Source organism: Diadema setosum, chromosome 11, assembly GCF_964275005.1.
Source record: "Diadema setosum chromosome 11, eeDiaSeto1, whole genome shotgun sequence".
Classification (NCBI taxonomy): domain Eukaryota; kingdom Metazoa; phylum Echinodermata; class Echinoidea; order Diadematoida; family Diadematidae; genus Diadema; species Diadema setosum.
The window spans coordinates 7,017,009-7,034,930 of record NC_092695.1 but is presented as its reverse complement, the minus strand read 5'-3'; the positions used below and the strand labels follow the sequence as shown (position 1 = coordinate 7,034,930).

At 37.0% G+C, this 17,922-nt stretch overlaps 1 protein-coding gene across 1 annotated transcript in view; it reads left to right on the top strand.

Annotated features, from left to right (window-relative positions):
* LOC140234874 (probable phospholipid-transporting ATPase IA) overlaps positions 1-17,922 on the top strand; it is a 75,247-nt gene that overhangs the window by 20,350 nt on the left and 36,975 nt on the right. Inside the window, exons 7-11 of the mRNA XM_072314921.1 lie at positions 12,302-12,375; positions 13,478-13,681; positions 14,776-14,887; positions 16,185-16,241; positions 16,885-16,993. Coding sequence (XP_072171022.1) covers positions 12,302-12,375; positions 13,478-13,681; positions 14,776-14,887; positions 16,185-16,241; positions 16,885-16,993 — 556 coding nt within the window. The remainder of the gene's footprint in view (positions 1-12,301; positions 12,376-13,477; positions 13,682-14,775; positions 14,888-16,184; positions 16,242-16,884; positions 16,994-17,922) is intronic.

Genomic DNA, 17,922 nt, shown 5'->3' with positions numbered 1-17,922 from the left:
TAGCTTGTTCTTGCTCTCGTGCGCGGTTTTGCGCAATGTTTCGTTACGGTCATGCACTTTTGCATCGCCGGATAGAAATCTCGCGCTAATTGCAGCTTCGGTGCATTTGTCGTTGACACTCATACCTCGTAGCAATTACTGCTAAGGGAGCTAATAAAGAGAGTGGCAGTCTCCCTCATCAGACTCTATTTTCACATGCAGATGATAAGTGGCAAATGATGGCTGTAGTCTATGGCACAGTGAATGTATGTCTGCAGATGTACACTAGGTGTTCACATCCTTCCAAGGAAGAAAGCGTTAATTGCTGCTAAACATCAGCACAGTGAAAGGTTAGGACTTAGAGGCTAGCAACTAGTTTCTGTGTTAATTCGAAGTAAAAGTTCAATATGGCAGACTAACTCAGACCCCTGTGTAGATGAGCCATGCTGCACATTAACAACCAGTGCCCTGTTTCTATATATACAACCGTCTCTACGGAGTGTTGGTAAACTCACGTATGAGGAATGTATTATTCATCTGTTCAATAATAACTGAATCTACTTTAATTCATGTCTTTGCTTGAGAATCATGATGACTTTATGAATTTTGAATGACCCTTGCTGGTAACAAAACCATTAAGTGATACTGTGTGTATGTTACTCTGGAGGAATTATTCACATTGTCAATCTATCCCCCCCCCCCCCCCTCCCCTCCCCCCCCCCCCCCCCCCCCCCCCAGGATTGCATGGGGGGGATGGGAGGGGAGAGGGAAAGGAGCTTTGGATACAGGGTATGGTCCCATCAGTGATAGTCAAGGCAACAAAGTGAGTGCCCATGGAAAGAATAATATGTGAGAGAAAACTGTACTCCTAATTTGTGGGGGGGGGGGGCTTAATTTTAATTTTCAGAAAGAATTGATATCCATTCAGTCAATGAAAATTGAGGGAGTATCAGACCTTTCATGGGAATGTCATAAAGCAATCGTGAGCATGGTAGAAAAAAAGAACACCCATGACTTTGACCTCTTGCCCTCTCGGGGGGGGGGGGGGGAGGTCACATGACTAAACTTTTGTTGTTTTACCCTTTGATCTCTTCTCTTCCGCACACGCTGCGCATTCTAGCTCTCACTACAAATGTAGCTGCGTCGTCGTTGGTAGTTAAATTCCAGTTGTAGAAACTTTTTTTTTTTAAAAAACAGTATGCATGACAGTATGCACGATGGAAGAGGGCTGGAAACTTTTAGACATTCTATAATTTGTCTAAAATTTAAAGAGTCGTTGTCACTGGTGCAATCAAACATGAATACTGGTTGTATCATGACTAAATCTATTCTAGTTTTACAGTAACTCATGTGCAGTCAAACATGTTAAATCTACATGGCAACCACTCTTAGGGGAAAACATTCGTGCATGAAACTTTTGCAAATTTCCACTGGCATATTAATGCATTGGGTAGGCAGAACTTTCATAAATCTTAGCACCTTGCAAAAGTTTTATGTATATGAACATTTCTAGTTTTACAATAGAACCTTTATCAGGATTTGAGAGCAGGGGAATGAAGAGAAGAAAACATTTTTAGCTTTTATCATGATCTGAGAGAAAAGACAGATTTGAGTCAGCAATTTGTGATGTAGACATCGTGGCAAACCAGCAATCTTGATTTAAAGACCCAGGGTGGTATTGAGAAATTTGTTTTGATTGACTCTAGTCTGAATCGTATACTGGTCTGCTTGTACTTCTGACATCAAAGCCTTGTTATATCAAGAGATATGGAGGATATTGAACTTATAATTTTCTCTCCTAGTTTTGTATTGTAAAAAAAGTGTCTGCAATCAGCATGTGGTGTGTGATCCTGTAGCTTCAACTTCAAGTCAAAAAATTTATGTTCATATGATATTGTCTGGGCATATCTTACACACATGTTATCATGAACTTTTTTTTTGTGTGTGTGTGATTACATAGGAGAGACAATATTTTAGAATGCCCTATATTGTCATATCATTCCCACAACAGTGCTAGAATTGCCAACCTGCAAGTACAGCATGCTAGGTTTGGGCTTCTGTGTGTGTTTGGAAAGGACTCAATAACTTCTGGAGGAGTGTATTCCTGTAAAACTTCCTGCAGTGAAACCAGGACTCAAGGAGACACTTTTATTGAATTATACGCTGTGTGGCATTATCTGTCAATTTCACATCATGCTTTCTTGTGATGACCCTTTGTAAGGATAATGTTCAAGTCATAATGGGAGTTTCAATATTACTCATGGTTATGCCTTCTGTTAATGATTCAGCTGTAACTCTCATGCATCGTGGTATCAACTGAACTAATCAAAGAGAAGTGGGCAAGGTCTGATTGATTTGTGTTGGTGAAGGTGAGGCTACTTACTGAAGACATATCATAGAGAATATTAACAGGATTTTAGATATTTTAGATGCACTTCAAGCACAATTCCACACCCTGCTCAAATTGACTAATGAATAGAATAAAACGTAATGGTAGATTTTTCGTAGATGTTGCAACGTGAAATAGGAAAGTTATTGATTTGTGAAGTTCATGATATGATTTTAACTATGCAAAGGCAATGGGGATGATGATGCAACTCCTCCATTGGTTTGTTCATGTAAAATTCAGGTGTGATATTCTGTAGATTTAGATCTGATTTCAGATTTTTTTTTTCTCAAGTCTACATACATCTATCAAATTCACCTGAAAATTTTGATTTGTGATTTTTTTCAGCAAACCTCAATATCATCCCTCAAAATTGATGCTCTTGATTGAGGATTTGGCAACTGTTGCATCTCATTTCTCTTTGGAACTAGTAGAAGTCATTCTTGATATGTTGTCACCAGACTTGTTCTTTTTGTTTTGTTTTGTTTTGTTTTGTGTTAGAAAAAGAAAAAAGAAAAATGGAATTTCAGTGAAGATATATGAACAGGTAGTAGAAGACTTTTGAGTGATGTGATGACATCATCACCTCCAATTTGCATATTTGGTTTGCTGCTAATGTTACTCTCTTATGAAAACATCTGAAACTCTGAAAGTCCTGAACTTTCTTTGAATATTTTTGTTCTAGTTTTGATGAAACCTCAACCAAAGATTTGTTTGATTTCATTCATTTAAGCCTTTAAAACATGGCTTTGACTTGCTCTTAAATTCATTTAGGCATTGAGATATGAGATTTATATTTCTTCTTATGAATAGTTTATAGTTATATGTGTCTTTCTGAAACTTTACACACATAATGACAGCAGTGTCATTTGCTTTTGGTGCAACCTTGGTCAAATGCAAAGAGTATAGAAGCTACGGTAAGAGGGCTTACTCTCGCGATTTCGCGTAGTACGCTCATGGGCGAAAAACTGACGCCATTTGCTGAATGACCGATAGAGGGCGTATTTTATGTGATCATAACCCTGATTTTATAGTAGTGATGTTTGTCTGTCTTTCATTTCCCCCTTTTTAGGGGGCATACAGGGGAAAAGATGTAATTAGGACTTCGTTTTGTCATACAGAAGCATCATTCCTGTCTAACCATGAAATGCAATTGAAGAAATGTCATTTATTTTCCAATATGCAGTCCCACAAAGTTTGAGCTAAAGTAGACCGAGAGAGAAAGAGGTAGATGGCGTTTGTCAGCTCAAATACAATCTTTGAAGGACTACAGATTAAAAAGTAATAACATTTCTTCAAATTTTTTTTTTTTAATTATCGACAGAAAATATACTTCTGCTGATATTTTGAGGCCTGAAACACAATTCTACCGCTGTGTTTTTTCTTAAAATGAAGAAAATGAAAGGAAGGTAGGGTTTTCTCCATAGGCTCACGTGTTAAGAAGATTGCGGTTTTGTTACTAAAATGGCCGCCGTTGGGCTCCATGAGGGGCGCGCGGGGCTCCATGGCGTATTACACCCGTTTGCGTGCGAAACCGCAAGAGTATACCCTCTTAGCGTAGCTTCTATACTCTTTGGTCAAAAGTCATGTTACAGGATGAAGGCTTGTGCCGGACTACAGAAACGGATGGGGTTTCCCCATATCCTAGGTACAGTCCGACCTCAGTATAACATCCTAGAAAAGTGGACTTGAGTCTGATGTCACAATAACATTGTATATACACCATTACCGTGACGACAGACCAAAGTCTGCTTACACTGTTACCGTGACGTCAGACTAAAGTCTGCTTTTCCAGGATATTATGCTGAGAGTGGACTGTACTTAATATTCTAGATCTACAAATGTACATTCATGTAAAAAGAAAAGAGAGAATAGCAGTGTTAAGAGAGTGCTCTTTCAGAGAATGCCATTTGAAATATCAAAAGTTGACGGTTGGTGAAGAAAGTACTGGAGGATTTTGTTCTTTTTTTTTTATTATTCATCATTCTGACTCTTTCAAGGCTGAAATAGAGGGTAATCTAATACCATGCGGCATCTACTGAACACAAATGAGGGCACCATTAGGATGTGATTCTGAAATTTGTAGGCAGCTTCCAATTTCTTGCATCAGCAGGCAGTGTGTTCATGCAATAGTCAGTATGGGGGGGGGGGGGTGGGAGGGGAGGTGATAATAATATGATGGTACATGTAGGAAACCAAAGACGAGATCGTGATCAGAATTTTGAGAAGTGTGCTTGGTCAGGCTGACATCTGCAACCATTTGAATGCATAGGGAAATAGATGCACTATGTGTTAACGGGCTACGTAAGCATTGTTGATTATTATCAATAATATTATTGGAATTATTTTGAGCATTGGCTTTAGTAGTCTTGCAGTCAAAACTGCTCTTGATAAAATGTTTCATGAATATAGGATTTTGTTTGCTGCCAACTATACTTGAAGATGGGGACAGGTATGGGCAAAATTGAAAGGAGGCCGCTGAGGCAGGTTTGACTGCACATACAGTACTTGTAGGTAATGTTCAATAGATAAGTGGATTGATAGTCATGATAGTCAAAGGAATGGTACAGTATTGGTGGACATGAGAATTGGGCTTTTAACTTTTTTGTGAGATACAAAAAAAAATGCTTATGAAATAGTACAGAGCATACCATTTAAGAGGAATTCAAAGTTTATTTGATGAAAATTGGGTTTGGAATGGCTGAAACATTCAAAAACAAAGTAAAACAAAGCGATCGTAATAAAAGGTGGGTCCCATAATTTATTAAGATTGCTCTGGTTTGGATATCTCAGCCATTTCAAAACCAATTTTCATCAAATAAACATTGAATTCCTCATGGAAGGACATCCTATTTCATATCTTATAAGAGGTTTCTCATTATCTCACCCCAAAAATGTTATAAACCTGAAGTTAGGTCTCAACCAAAACTATATGATCCCTTAAAGATCGGAAGAGAATGAGGCATAGAATGAGGGAGAGACATATTCAAAAGTTGCTGATCAGCGGAGGAGAAGAGATATTATACAGATAGTGCATGCTAGTAGACTTGCTAAGGGGGTAAACGCTGCATTTTATAGTACAAATGTCCTACTTGGCACAGATGTTCCCTAGGGCAATTGAAAAATTTTCATCTAAAGAGACACTCTGTATCTATGCAAATAGCCTTAATTTGCATAATTTATGCAGAAATACATATAAAAATTATTAAAAAATATATGTGCATCCAGCAGAAATGCCTAATTTGGTAGAAGTATTATATAGAGTAAGTGAAAACAACTCCTGCAAAAAATCATTTCATACCTATGTAAATAAACATAGAATTTGCATAATTATGCAAGTTATTGTGCAAAAATCTGCAGTTTTGAAAGAATTTCTAATCGATTAAGCGCTGGATCTTGAAGTACAAAGTTTGAACCTGGGATGGATGTCCCTTGGGTCAAAAGCAAATGAGTCATCTAAAGAGACAAACTGTCTCTATGCAAACAACCTGTTACTTGCATAATATGCATGCATATCAATACCTACACATAGATAATCAGAACAAACAAAATGCAATTATGTGACAAAATGTCTTAATAAATGACTTTGATCTCAATATCCAAAAAGCTAATAGAATAAGACAATATTCTCACAACAACACTTTTCAGTTGCTTAAATTGTTTCCATATTATTTAATTAACTTAGGCATTTTATGCAGAAATTATGTAAATAAGTATACAAGACGTGAAATTTCGAAACATATTGATCTTTGAAATAATTTTTACTATCAATTTTCCCTCATTGCATAAATGCTTTGCAGGATGGGAAAAATAGCAATCGATAGTGACACTCTTTGAATATGATTATGCAAATATAACAGTAGGGCCTACATCCGAACAGATGCAAGATCGGAACAATATTGCTTACAAAAGGATTGTTTTTCCCTTGCAAACAGTTACTATACACAACTGAGATCATGGTTAGAAAATCATTACAAAAAACACTACCATAGTGAAAGTGTGAATTCTGATTGTCATTGTATTTTGTAGGCAACCAAGCGAATAAGAGTTTTTTTTTTTTTTTTTTTTACATCAAACTGATTATAAACTTGTGCAAATTATGTGGATGTAAGGGTATTTGCACATACAATGTATTAAGAACTTACAAGCTTGAGTTAGAAACAAAGTCTGTTTCTGAAAAAAAAAAAAAAATTCCCTCAGTATACTATGAACTGCTATGGCATGGAAACTATGCTAGGAAATTTATACACAATAACATTTTGATAAGGCAATAATTTATGCAAGAATTGTCATGTGAACAATGTAGGAGATGTTATACTTTAAGTCAAATAATCTTAGTCTCTGACTTAAAATCAGTCAATTTCAACAATAAATCAAAGCAGAAATAATATGTTCATAGCCATAAAAGAGTATAATAGATGGCCTTTACAATTACCAGGATGTGATTTGTCAACACATCGTCACATGCTACTGTTATTTACGAGGATCGTAATTGTCATATTCTTCCTGGTTGTCATTGTTTTCCCTTGGGATAATGTAACTCCCTGGCGGTCCAGAGAATGCTATGTTCCACCACATACCAGCTAATACCTGTATAGATGATCATGATCTACATGATCTTGAAGCTTTTTCCAAAAGATGATTATGTTAACTGGTTTTGTGTAAAGATGTCAGAGGTTGAAATAAAAAAAAAAAAAGAATACACAGGTAAAAATGTAAAAGGTAAAAATGTCAGAGGTTATACATGTGTGTACCAAAATTAACTTTCATGCGACCCATATATCAAATGCAGTGATGGTGATGACTATACCATGTCACTGAATTCCATGTCCTTTCCTACTTATCAAGAGGAAACAAAAACATTTTTCGATAATCAACAAGGGTATCACTGTCAGGCAGAACATGCACAAACATGTACTAAGTTTCATGATACCTTGATTCACATTCAAGATATGGAAGAAAAAGTGAAATATTGCACTTTCATCAGAGCTTTGACCTTTTGGAAGGAAATTTTCCAGAGAATCTCCATTAGGTAATACATGAATATATTAAGTTTCAAGAAAAATCCTACAAGCATCGCAAAATATGAGGGAAATAGTGAAATTTTGAGGGCCCAATCGACCTTGATCTTTGACCCCTGACCTTTGACAAATGACCCCTGCATTCCCTAGAAAATCCCTGCCAGCCCCAAGTTCCATGAAGACACCTTGAACCATTTGCGAGATACAGTGAAGAAAAAGTGAAATTTTAACATTTTCACCTAACCTTTGACCTATTGACCTCAAACTCTCTGGTGAATCTTATTTTGGTAGTACATGTATGCAGTCACTAAGTTTCAATAAAATACCTTCAGGCATTGTATAGATATGGGAGAAATAATGAAATTTTGCCTTGACCTTGAACTTTTGGGCCTTTAACCTCTTGCCGATTTTACTTAAAAACAGCTTATTTAAAAGCCCCATCATACGTCATCCTTGGACCAAGTTTGGTGAAATTTGCTTAATCCAGTCTTGAGTTATCGCGTAAACTGATGCAACTTTCTTAAGTCGACCTTGACCATTTACTTCTGGTACATTTGGATATTAGTATGCAAAATAATACTAATTAGATGGTATTTTCATAGATAAATAGTGTTTTGATATTACAAACCATTTCCTTTTGACCAAAAAAGGATATGCATCCTACTTTGGTAGTTTTTATCATAAAATGAAGTTCTTAGACTGTAAGGAAAACTCTAAAAATAATGTTTTTACTTTACTTTCTTTAGTAATTATGTAAATTAGCTGGTAAAGATGGTTTAATTATTCAAATTCTTTTCTCATTTTGTTTCATAGAGTGTTTCTAACGGGTTATATCTACCTAGGGTGAGATTTAAGGGGGGGGGGGGGGGTTTCATTGTTTAAAAATCAATTTGCATAACTCGCATAATTATACAAATTTTATGTTTATTTTACATAGGTGTGACATCAATTTTTGCAGGAATCGTTTTCACATACTCTATCGAATAATTCTACCAAATTAGGTATTTCTGCTGGATGCACATATATTTTTGGATAATTTTTATATGTATTTTTGCATAAATTATGCAAATTAAGGCTTGTTTGCATAGATACAGATTGTCTCTTTAGATGAAAAAATTCCAATTGTACCGAGGAACATGTGTGCCAAATAGGACATTTGTACTATAAAATGCAACGATCACCCCTTTTTTCGCCCTTAGCAAGCCTACTATGCTCTATGATGCACTATACTGGATTAGAGAACGACAAATACTAAATTATCCCGAGTGCTGTTTTGTTTCACCGAGGCCGCAGGCCGAGGTGAATAGAACTGCACGAGGGATAATTTAGTATTTGGAGTTCTATAGTCCAGTACTGGTGCATCAATAGAACATGCACTAATTGTTATAGTAAATAGGTTCCTCGATCTACGCATTTCCGTAGGTCTAGGCCCTAATTTAGATCTAACAAGACTCACCGTACCGCCGGCACTGCACTTGTTGTACGCAGAGTTAACCGCACCTACCGTAGTTTACGTACACAGCGTGCGATACGCTAGTACAGTCGTGTATGCGTATTGCACATCACAGAGCAGACTCGCTTATAAACTCCTACATTCAGAGCTCAACACGCGCATACGTTGAAATGCTTGGCCTTGTCTTACTACGTCCCTCGGCGGCCCTGCCTAGGCCTTGCGCGAATCTCTTCGTACATAAAGCGTAGGCACGCACTGTCACAAGCGTTATAGTGGCACGGTCGTGCCACTATAACAAAATTTTTACACAATCACGTGATGCTATCCAACCAATCACAACGCAAATTTCACTCTACCTATTTACTATATTTCTATAGAAAACCATCTGTGCCCATACCGTATAATGATAGTGTGAACAGCTGTGCAGCAGGTTGGGAAAAGGAGCAGCGAGTGTCCAGCTTCAGATGACATCAGCCTTAAAGGGATGGTACAGTTTGGTTTAGATGGTGCTACAGAATTCCATCTTTTTTTTTATTGTGTAAGTGTGTTTGTGAGATAGTGAGAAATCTCTTGTGAAATATGAAAGAACATGTAATTCTTAGAGGAATTCACAGGTTATTTGATGAAAATTCTTCTTGAAATGGCTGAGACATCGAAAGAAGCAATCCTAATAAAAGGCAACAGGCCACAACCTCTGTTTGGATCTCTTTGTTTTACCTTGTTATTGGAAATCTCAGTCATTTCAAAACCAGTTTTCATTAAATAAACTGTCAGTTCCCCTTTTGATAGTATTGTATGCTCTTTAACATTTCATAGAGTGGTTTCTTAATATCTCACAAAATGTCAAAAGCTGAATCTTCACCTCATCCCATGCTATACCATCCCTTTAAGCGTGTAGCTACAGCATAGATTTGTGGACAACTGACGGGCAATCTATACAGTTTGCTACAACCATACTGCACTGTAGGCTGTAGTGGAGATCGTGGATATTAGGGTGTAGATTGGAAAATGGTCATGGGGGGGGGGCAGGGAGCGGGGAAAGAAAATAGATTTCATGCATAGGAGGACGGGAATCGTCACTTGATATATCAGGACTGATAATGACGTCCTTTCACATAAGAGGTGCGGATTTGCGTATTACGCTGCGCACAACTGTTACGCTTCCCTTACCCCATATGGTACAGAAATTCCTGCCTGGGCATTTACTTCGTGAATTTTGTGCGATCAACGCGACTGGTTTAAATTAATTGGAATGCACCACGGGCGAGATTGGCGAAGCTCCGGGCCAAAGTGTGTGGCTTTTCTGTGTTTGGGTGTATGTGAGTGTGTGTGTGAGTTGGTGTGTGTGTCTGTCTGTCAGGCTGGTTGTGTGTATGGGCCTTGTGTTTTGTTTGCTATTTATAGATGCCAATTTATATTTACATTGGTCTCCATGAATCATCACAGATGATTTTTTTTTTTTTTTTTGATACAAATCAAGGGCATTTGAGTCCAGATCCACCATTCACAGAGCTGGAAAAATCATTATTGTATTGTTCAATGACAGGATAAAACAGATAGCCTAAAAACTCAATTCACTTTTGATTATTGCTGTGTTTTGCCTATTACTCTGGGATCTGTGAATATTTCCAGTCTCATCAAGAAACTTGACTTTATCGATATGAGTGTCTTTTTTTCAAACAGAGTCTGATAATGAGCTCTTTGATATTGACACTCCATTTATTATGATTCTATATTAAAGCAAGTCGTTATATTGCACTGGCAGACAAAATGGTAAATTTTGTAATAAAGTGGGATTACCAAGTAGTAGATTGTCATTTTAAAAGAGGATGTTCAAATGAAGAGTTTACCAAATCAGTTCAGCCAACTATGTACCTGATATGTGTGTTTATTTCCTGTCCTATTGACTTACATGTATTCATCTTGACAAACCAGCTGTTAAACACACAAATGCCTCCATGTACATGCACTCACACTTTCACACATACGCTTAAAATACACATATACACACACAAAGGCATACTGCAGGGCATACTTTGAAGTATTGTATGCTGATGTGACAGGAACGTAGAATTTTGTAGTTGAAGGTGTTCAAAGTCTTCATGTCTCAAAGTCATCAATAAAATCCAAAGTTGCCAATTACTATCTATGCCATTTGCAAAATGTATTTTGTGAAGTGTTTATTTTTGCAAATTTTGCACGTCCGGTGCTATTCATGAATTTAAAAACATGCAAAGTTTTGTCTGATCTTGACATGAATGTGACATACATGTGTACATTTCTCCGTTCATTAACTGCACTCCATGATGGCAAATTTGACACTCACAAAATTGTTTTGAAGCCCTGATTTATGAAAAATGAGACTCGCTGAATATATGGCATTTTTTTTTACAATATTTAGTTTGTCTTTTTTTTCTCTCACTAAAATTACGAAAGTATTATTTTTGTGTTCAAAATGCTATGTGCCTATTGCTGTGCGAGAGTATTTCTTTTTTTTTTATGAACAGAGGTTAGCAGCCCTGTAACTGCAATGAAAAACATACAGATACATGTAGTTAGCCTAGCACATGAAGTAGATTTTTAAAGGTTCTCATTTCTTCATGATATACTGGTAGGTGTTCATCCTACATGTAAATCAGTTGAGGCTATAAGATGACATCATTGCTTGAAATCAAATGCTCCCATTGGTTTGATGCTGTTTGGTTAAATTCATAATAGTCCAGCAATTGTGATAGCCTCCTTATCAAGTCATTGTTTATTCTATAAACTCACTGTGTAACCAAAAACATTAGCGGCATGAAATTTTCCCGTGAATTGGAGTCAACAACCTTTCTCCTCAGCAGGAAACTCTTGGGAATTGGCACTGACATTCATTGCATTGTGTGTACAAACAAAAAAACAACAACTTTCGCGTGTGTTTTACTTTTGTGAATCTTGGCAACTTGCAAAAGTTTCATGTTCGTGAAAATCTCTGATTTTTCTGTAAGCATAAAAAAAAAGAAGATGAACGTATTTATGTCAGAACTGTTTGAATTACAACCCAAATAAGGCTACAACTTTGTTAACTTAGGCATTGTTTACCATTTGTAGATGAAACAAAAACCCAGCTTTAGTGCTTCAAAATAGTTCTAAAATGTGAATTAGGGATAGAAACAACCAGTGTAAAAAAGTTAATCAGTAGACCCTATTGTATACAAAATGTGAACAATAGTTGAAATAAAATTGTTTCCAGACTAAATCATCTGCAGTTATGGTTTAGTGAGAAAAACAGTGATATCTCCATATATTTTAGGTTTTATTGCAAAATATTTATATGGTACAGTGTTTTGTGATGCAACTGAAGTACACATATTATGTATCAAATGTGATAACTCTTAAACATTTTTAAATCACTGCTCCCAATGGTAAACAGTAAGTTTTTAAGGAGCTGAATTCAACTCTTGTTTTTACTTCTTCTCACAGCTGGTGGTTGGAGATGTGGTTAAGGTCAACCGAGGTGAATTCTTTCCAGCTGACCTTGTCCTCCTTGCCTCAAGGTGAGTCAGAGTGCCCTTCCTGGTGTCAAAGGTCAAGGGTCAAGTCACTTCCTCCAAGAAGATACATTCCTCCATTTTAAAGGGATGGTAAAGTTTTGGTGGAGATGGGATTCAGGTTTTAACTTTTTGTGAGACATTTAGAAACCACTTATTTGAAATATGAAAGGGCATGTACAATTCTATGGGGAATCGAAGTTTATTTGATGAAAATCAGTTTTGAAATGGCTGAGCTATCCAAAACCAGAGGAAAACAAAGTGGTCCTAATAAAAGGTGGGTCTCACCTATTATCCCGCTTTCTTTGTTTCTGGATATCTCAGCCATTTCAAAACCGATTTTCATCAAATAGACTTTGAATGCCTCTTAAGATTGTATGCTCTTAAATATTTCATCCAAGTGGTTTCTAATTATCTCGAAAAAAGTTAAAATCTGAATCCCCTTCTCAACCAAAACTATACCATCCCTTTAAAGGGAAATCTGGAAATAAGACATGATGGTATTTTGTCATATAATAAAGAAGTGGTACTAACAATAGCAAGCGAACACTGACGAAAAACTGTAAATCTAGTTCACAGAAATATGCTGACTGGACAGTGGATATCATTTTAAGGCTAGGAAATAATTTTTACTTTCTGTTGTTGGACATGCAGTTGCATGAACATGCTGGAAAGAGACAGTGAATATACTTTAGATCTAACATTTGTTCTTTTTGTGTGGCATATATGTTTCTTCTTCTACTCTATCTGGGCCCCATTTCATAAAAGTAGGTATGATAGCAACTCTTGCTGGAATGGCAACTTTCCATAGCAACAGCCAATCAGGCAGCTGGATTCTTGTCATTGTCATGACAATTGCCATTCCAGCGAGAGTTGCTATCATATCAACTTTATATGAAATTGGGCCTTGTTCCCACTTCTTTTTCAAATTCTTCTTTAAAGAATTACTTTCAGACCTTTATAATTACTGACTTTAATGTGTGTGCTGTGTCAAGAGCATTCACCATGCAAACTAAAGAAAAAGAAAGAATGTACCTCTCTTTACGTGTTGGCGTGATTTTACTTTAGATAGAATCAAATGAATTTTGTTTTCTCGCGGGACCTCCAGTGCCCCCCAAGCCATGTGCTACATCGAGACAGCCCAGCTGGACGGGGAGACCAACCTGAAGATCAGGCAGGGCGTGCCCCCGACCGCTGGGCTGTGCTGCGAGAGAGACCTGTGCGGCATGGACGGGACAGTGGAGTGTGAGCTGCCCAACCGACACCTCTACGAGTTTGTGGGCAACATCAAAGTGAAGCACGGACAGTCGCTGTGAGTCCCTGTCTGTGTTTGTCAGTCTGTCTGTCTCTCTGATTATATGGCTGTGTCGCTGTCTATCTACATATGTTTGTCAGTATGTCTGTGTATCTTTTTATCCGTCTGTCTATCCATCTGTTTGTCTTATTGTTTGTCAGTCTTTCTGCTTGTCTGTTTTGCTTGTCTGTTTTTAATCTACATACTGTATCTGTCTATCTATCTTTCTGTCTGTTTGTGTGTGGTATGTCTGTGTCTGTCCTTGTATGTCTGTCTGTTGAACTGTCTGTCCATCTTTCTCTGTCTTTTTGTCTGTATGAATGCATGATATATCTATTTGTCTTAGTTTCTGTCTATCTGCTGCCTATGTTTGTTTGTCTACCTGCCTATCTGTCTGTTTGTCTGTTTAATTGTCTATCTGTCTTTCTGTCTATCTGCTTATCTGTCTGTCATCCTGTCTGTGTATCTATCATGATTCTCCTTTCATAAAAAGTTGATATTATAGCAACTCTTGCTGGAATGGCAGTTGTCATAGCAATGACAAGGATCCAGCTTCTGGATTGGCTGTTGCTATAGGAAGTTGCAATTCCTGCAAGAGTTGGAGTATCCTAACATCTTTCATGAAATGGGGCCATGGTTTGCATCCTGTGCTGGGCAGATAATCTGAAACTAATTGTTTATGAACAGAGATCTTATTACCATGGAGGTTTTTAGGATACCTGACCAAAGCAAAGAATTTATATTGATTGATACACACCCGTAGATCACACAGACATGGCTTGTTTAATGTTTTTTTATTCAACAGAAAATGCTTGTATAACATGTCATGCTAAAAGTAGTTAAGTAGATGTTATCCTGACATTAGATTATTTTTAATTGACTAAGATGTTTTGCTCATAATTTATTACTAACAGGTACTGGTAAATTTCAAGTTAGCCAGCATCCTTGCTTGATTCTGCTACCTCCCATTTCCATTCGTCCTGAAATATCTTGGTAGATAATTTCAAATCGACTAAGACATTTCACTCGTAGTGACAGGCACTGGTAAATTTCTAGTTAGCCAGCATCCTTTACATGAATTCTACCCCCTTCCATCCCCTCCACCCTGGCAGAGCCGTCCCCCTCTGTACAGACCAGATCCTGCTCCGGGGTGCCACACTGAGAAACACCCAGTGGATACACGGAATCGTCATATACACCGGCCACGAGAGTAAACTCCTACTGGTATGTTTGCCGCATTCTTCTTTTGTCACATTTTTGTACTCATCAAATTATTTTCTGCACAAACTCAGATGTGATAGATAATCTACTACTGGCCATTTGACTTTGATAGAGAGATGAAGATCAAGAAGAGTTTTATCTAAAAATAGGAGTTTCCATGTGATGAACCTTTGGTATGTGAGATATGTAAGCTTTCTAATAGGAGAAGAAAAAAAAAAAGTATGCTGTAGTAGTGGAAGATTTGACAGCAATATCATAGTGGCAAACCTGCAGTTTGTCAGGTTGAGAAGCACAAGGACATAAATCCATAGACTTTTCACAGCATTCAAGGGGATGACTAGTAACTGATCAGTGGGAATCAGTGGGAATGCTGGGGGTGATTGTTCCAATCCTTGTGGGATTCATTTAACAGTACATTATATATCTATTATGTGAAAATTATTTGCTTCAGAGTGGTCTCATATTCAAGTAATGTGCAGTTTAAGGCCTCGTCACTGTACAGGCTTGCTAACCTGGAAACATTAAACTGCACATTACTTGAATATGAGACCATTCTGAAGCAAATAATTTTCACACAACAATAGATATATAATGTACTCTTAAATGAATCCCACAAGAACTGAAACAATCATCCCCCAGCATTCCCACTGATTCCCACTGATCAGTTACTAGCCATCCCCTTTAACACCTTTAGTAGTCACATGACGAATGTTGCAGTGTATTAAAAAAAAAATCAACTACCAGAAATTTAGCCATGAGAGTCTAAGAGAGGAACTAATAGTCCATGACCTCTTCTCTGTATTCCTGTTAGGGCAGGAATGGAGTCACCAGAAAATGTGGCAACTCCAGTGATAAAGCAGAGATTGAAATATAAGGAAATGTGTTCCAAGTAGACATATATATGTCATTGTCTTCTAATACTCAGAAGTAACTTAACAGAGCTTTCCAATCTAATTGAAAATACATCTTTTTTTATAGGTTCATTGGATATCAATTTACTATTGCTAAATTTAAATTGATTTTCAATTGCTCTCATGTAAAAGAAAACAAAACTATGCTGAAATGGTTGCTCAAAATATTTAAGTTCATCAAGCACCAGACAATCAAATAAGTAGAATATACATTGAATACCTAAAATCTTCTATCCATCAAGAGCCTAAATAAAGAACAGTTTCACCCATATTACTTGCCAAAAAAAAAAATGAAAAGAGGTCTTTAATGCTCATTTTACTAGAATCATACTGGCTCAAGTTTCAAGACAATATGTCTATAAATATGTCCCCTTGATATCCTATGGCAGAATTCCAAGACGGCTCCCCTGAAGCGGTCTACGGTAGACAGAACAACAAACATCCAGGTATGTCTGTTTGTTATGTAGATGGGAAGTTTAGTTGTGAATTGAAAGTTCCTCATTTGTTTTGTGTTTTGTGTTTTTTAGATAATATGATATTACACTGATTGTTTATAGACTTATAGTATTAGAGTGTTATGTACAGCAGAAATGTCTATCTTGGCACATTGAATATTAATTTTTGCTGAACTGACTCAATTTCATTGTATACATGCTAACGATGACCAGCTGCATGCAAATCCCATTGGTTTCAGTGTTGTATAGTACATTCTTAAATTTATTGCATCAGCATTCGCAGTAGACTTCATGTTTAAGCTGGAGTGTATGTAGGTAGTGTGGATCTCTACAACAAAATCAGTGTATGCCTGGTTTAGTAGCTACCCTTCTGTAACTTCAAAGAATGTAGACATGATTTATAGTAAGACACCCAACATTACTGCCTGAAGAACTCATTTGACTCCTTGGTGGGTGTGAATATTTGAAGCAAATGTTTTCTGTTTTCTCCCTTGTCATTTTTTTGAGAAGTGTTTGCAAATCAGAGCACTTAGTATATGTGATTTAATATTTGAGGTTTGATTTTGTCAAATGTGTAATAAGTCCTCTTTTCATAATCTTTTCGTCACATCTTTTTCTGTTCTTTCCTCACCAGATCCTGTTCCTTTTCCTAATTCTTCTGGTCCTGTCCCTCATAAGCGCCATAGCTGCCGAGATCTGGAACAAAGAACACATCAAAACAGACTGGTACCTAGGCTTTGAAGGTGGGTTCTATTTCTTGGTCCCATCCCCCCTGCTCCACCCTCCCCACCCCTATAAAACAAACAAATGAACAAAAAACAGACATACAAACAAAACAAAAGAAGAAAAGACGCATGAGCAATAGTGGGACATATTAAAACAAACATTCAAACTAGAAATTGTAATTTGTCATCACAGACAAATTAAGGTGATCCGATTTTTTTTAAAATCAATGATTCGAGTCCTGATCGCAATAGGCATGACCATACAAATTTCTTCTTTGTTTAGAGACATTTTCCGTGTGATGTTTGGATTCTCATTTAGAAAAGGGAGTGAGATCTGCCATGTTTGGTACCAAATTCTGTATACACTATAACGAAGAAACAGCAACAAGTACATATGACCTTTGACCCACCTTTGCACTCCCAAGATGGCATCTGATAAAAAAGTTGTTATTTTGTGAAATAATTCTCTCGACATCGTCTATACGTGTGAAAAATATGGGAAAGATAGGACAGGTATTCACCAAGATACAAGATGAAACATTTATGACCTTTGACCTTAATTTACATACCCAAGATGTTGGCAGATCAAGTAGTTGTTCTTTTATAAAATAATGTACGTGACATGAACTAAACATGTGCAAAATACGGCGGTGATAGGGCATGTTTTTCTTGAGTTATTGCAAAGAAAGTTGCAGAAAGAAAGAAATATCTCAATACATCGAAGATAAGCTTTAATTTCAACAAAGTTTTTTGACGTGATGCCGACGTCTTATGAAAAACTGGAGGGCACACTTACGATAGCCCAAAGTCTCAGCTACAACATAGTAAAATCTGGGAGAAATTCACCGAAGGTTAAGTGAGCTAGGGCTCGATAAAGACAATCACGTCAATTTTCACATCTAGAAAAATTCCCTCCCATAGAGATAACACGTCATAACGAAGATACA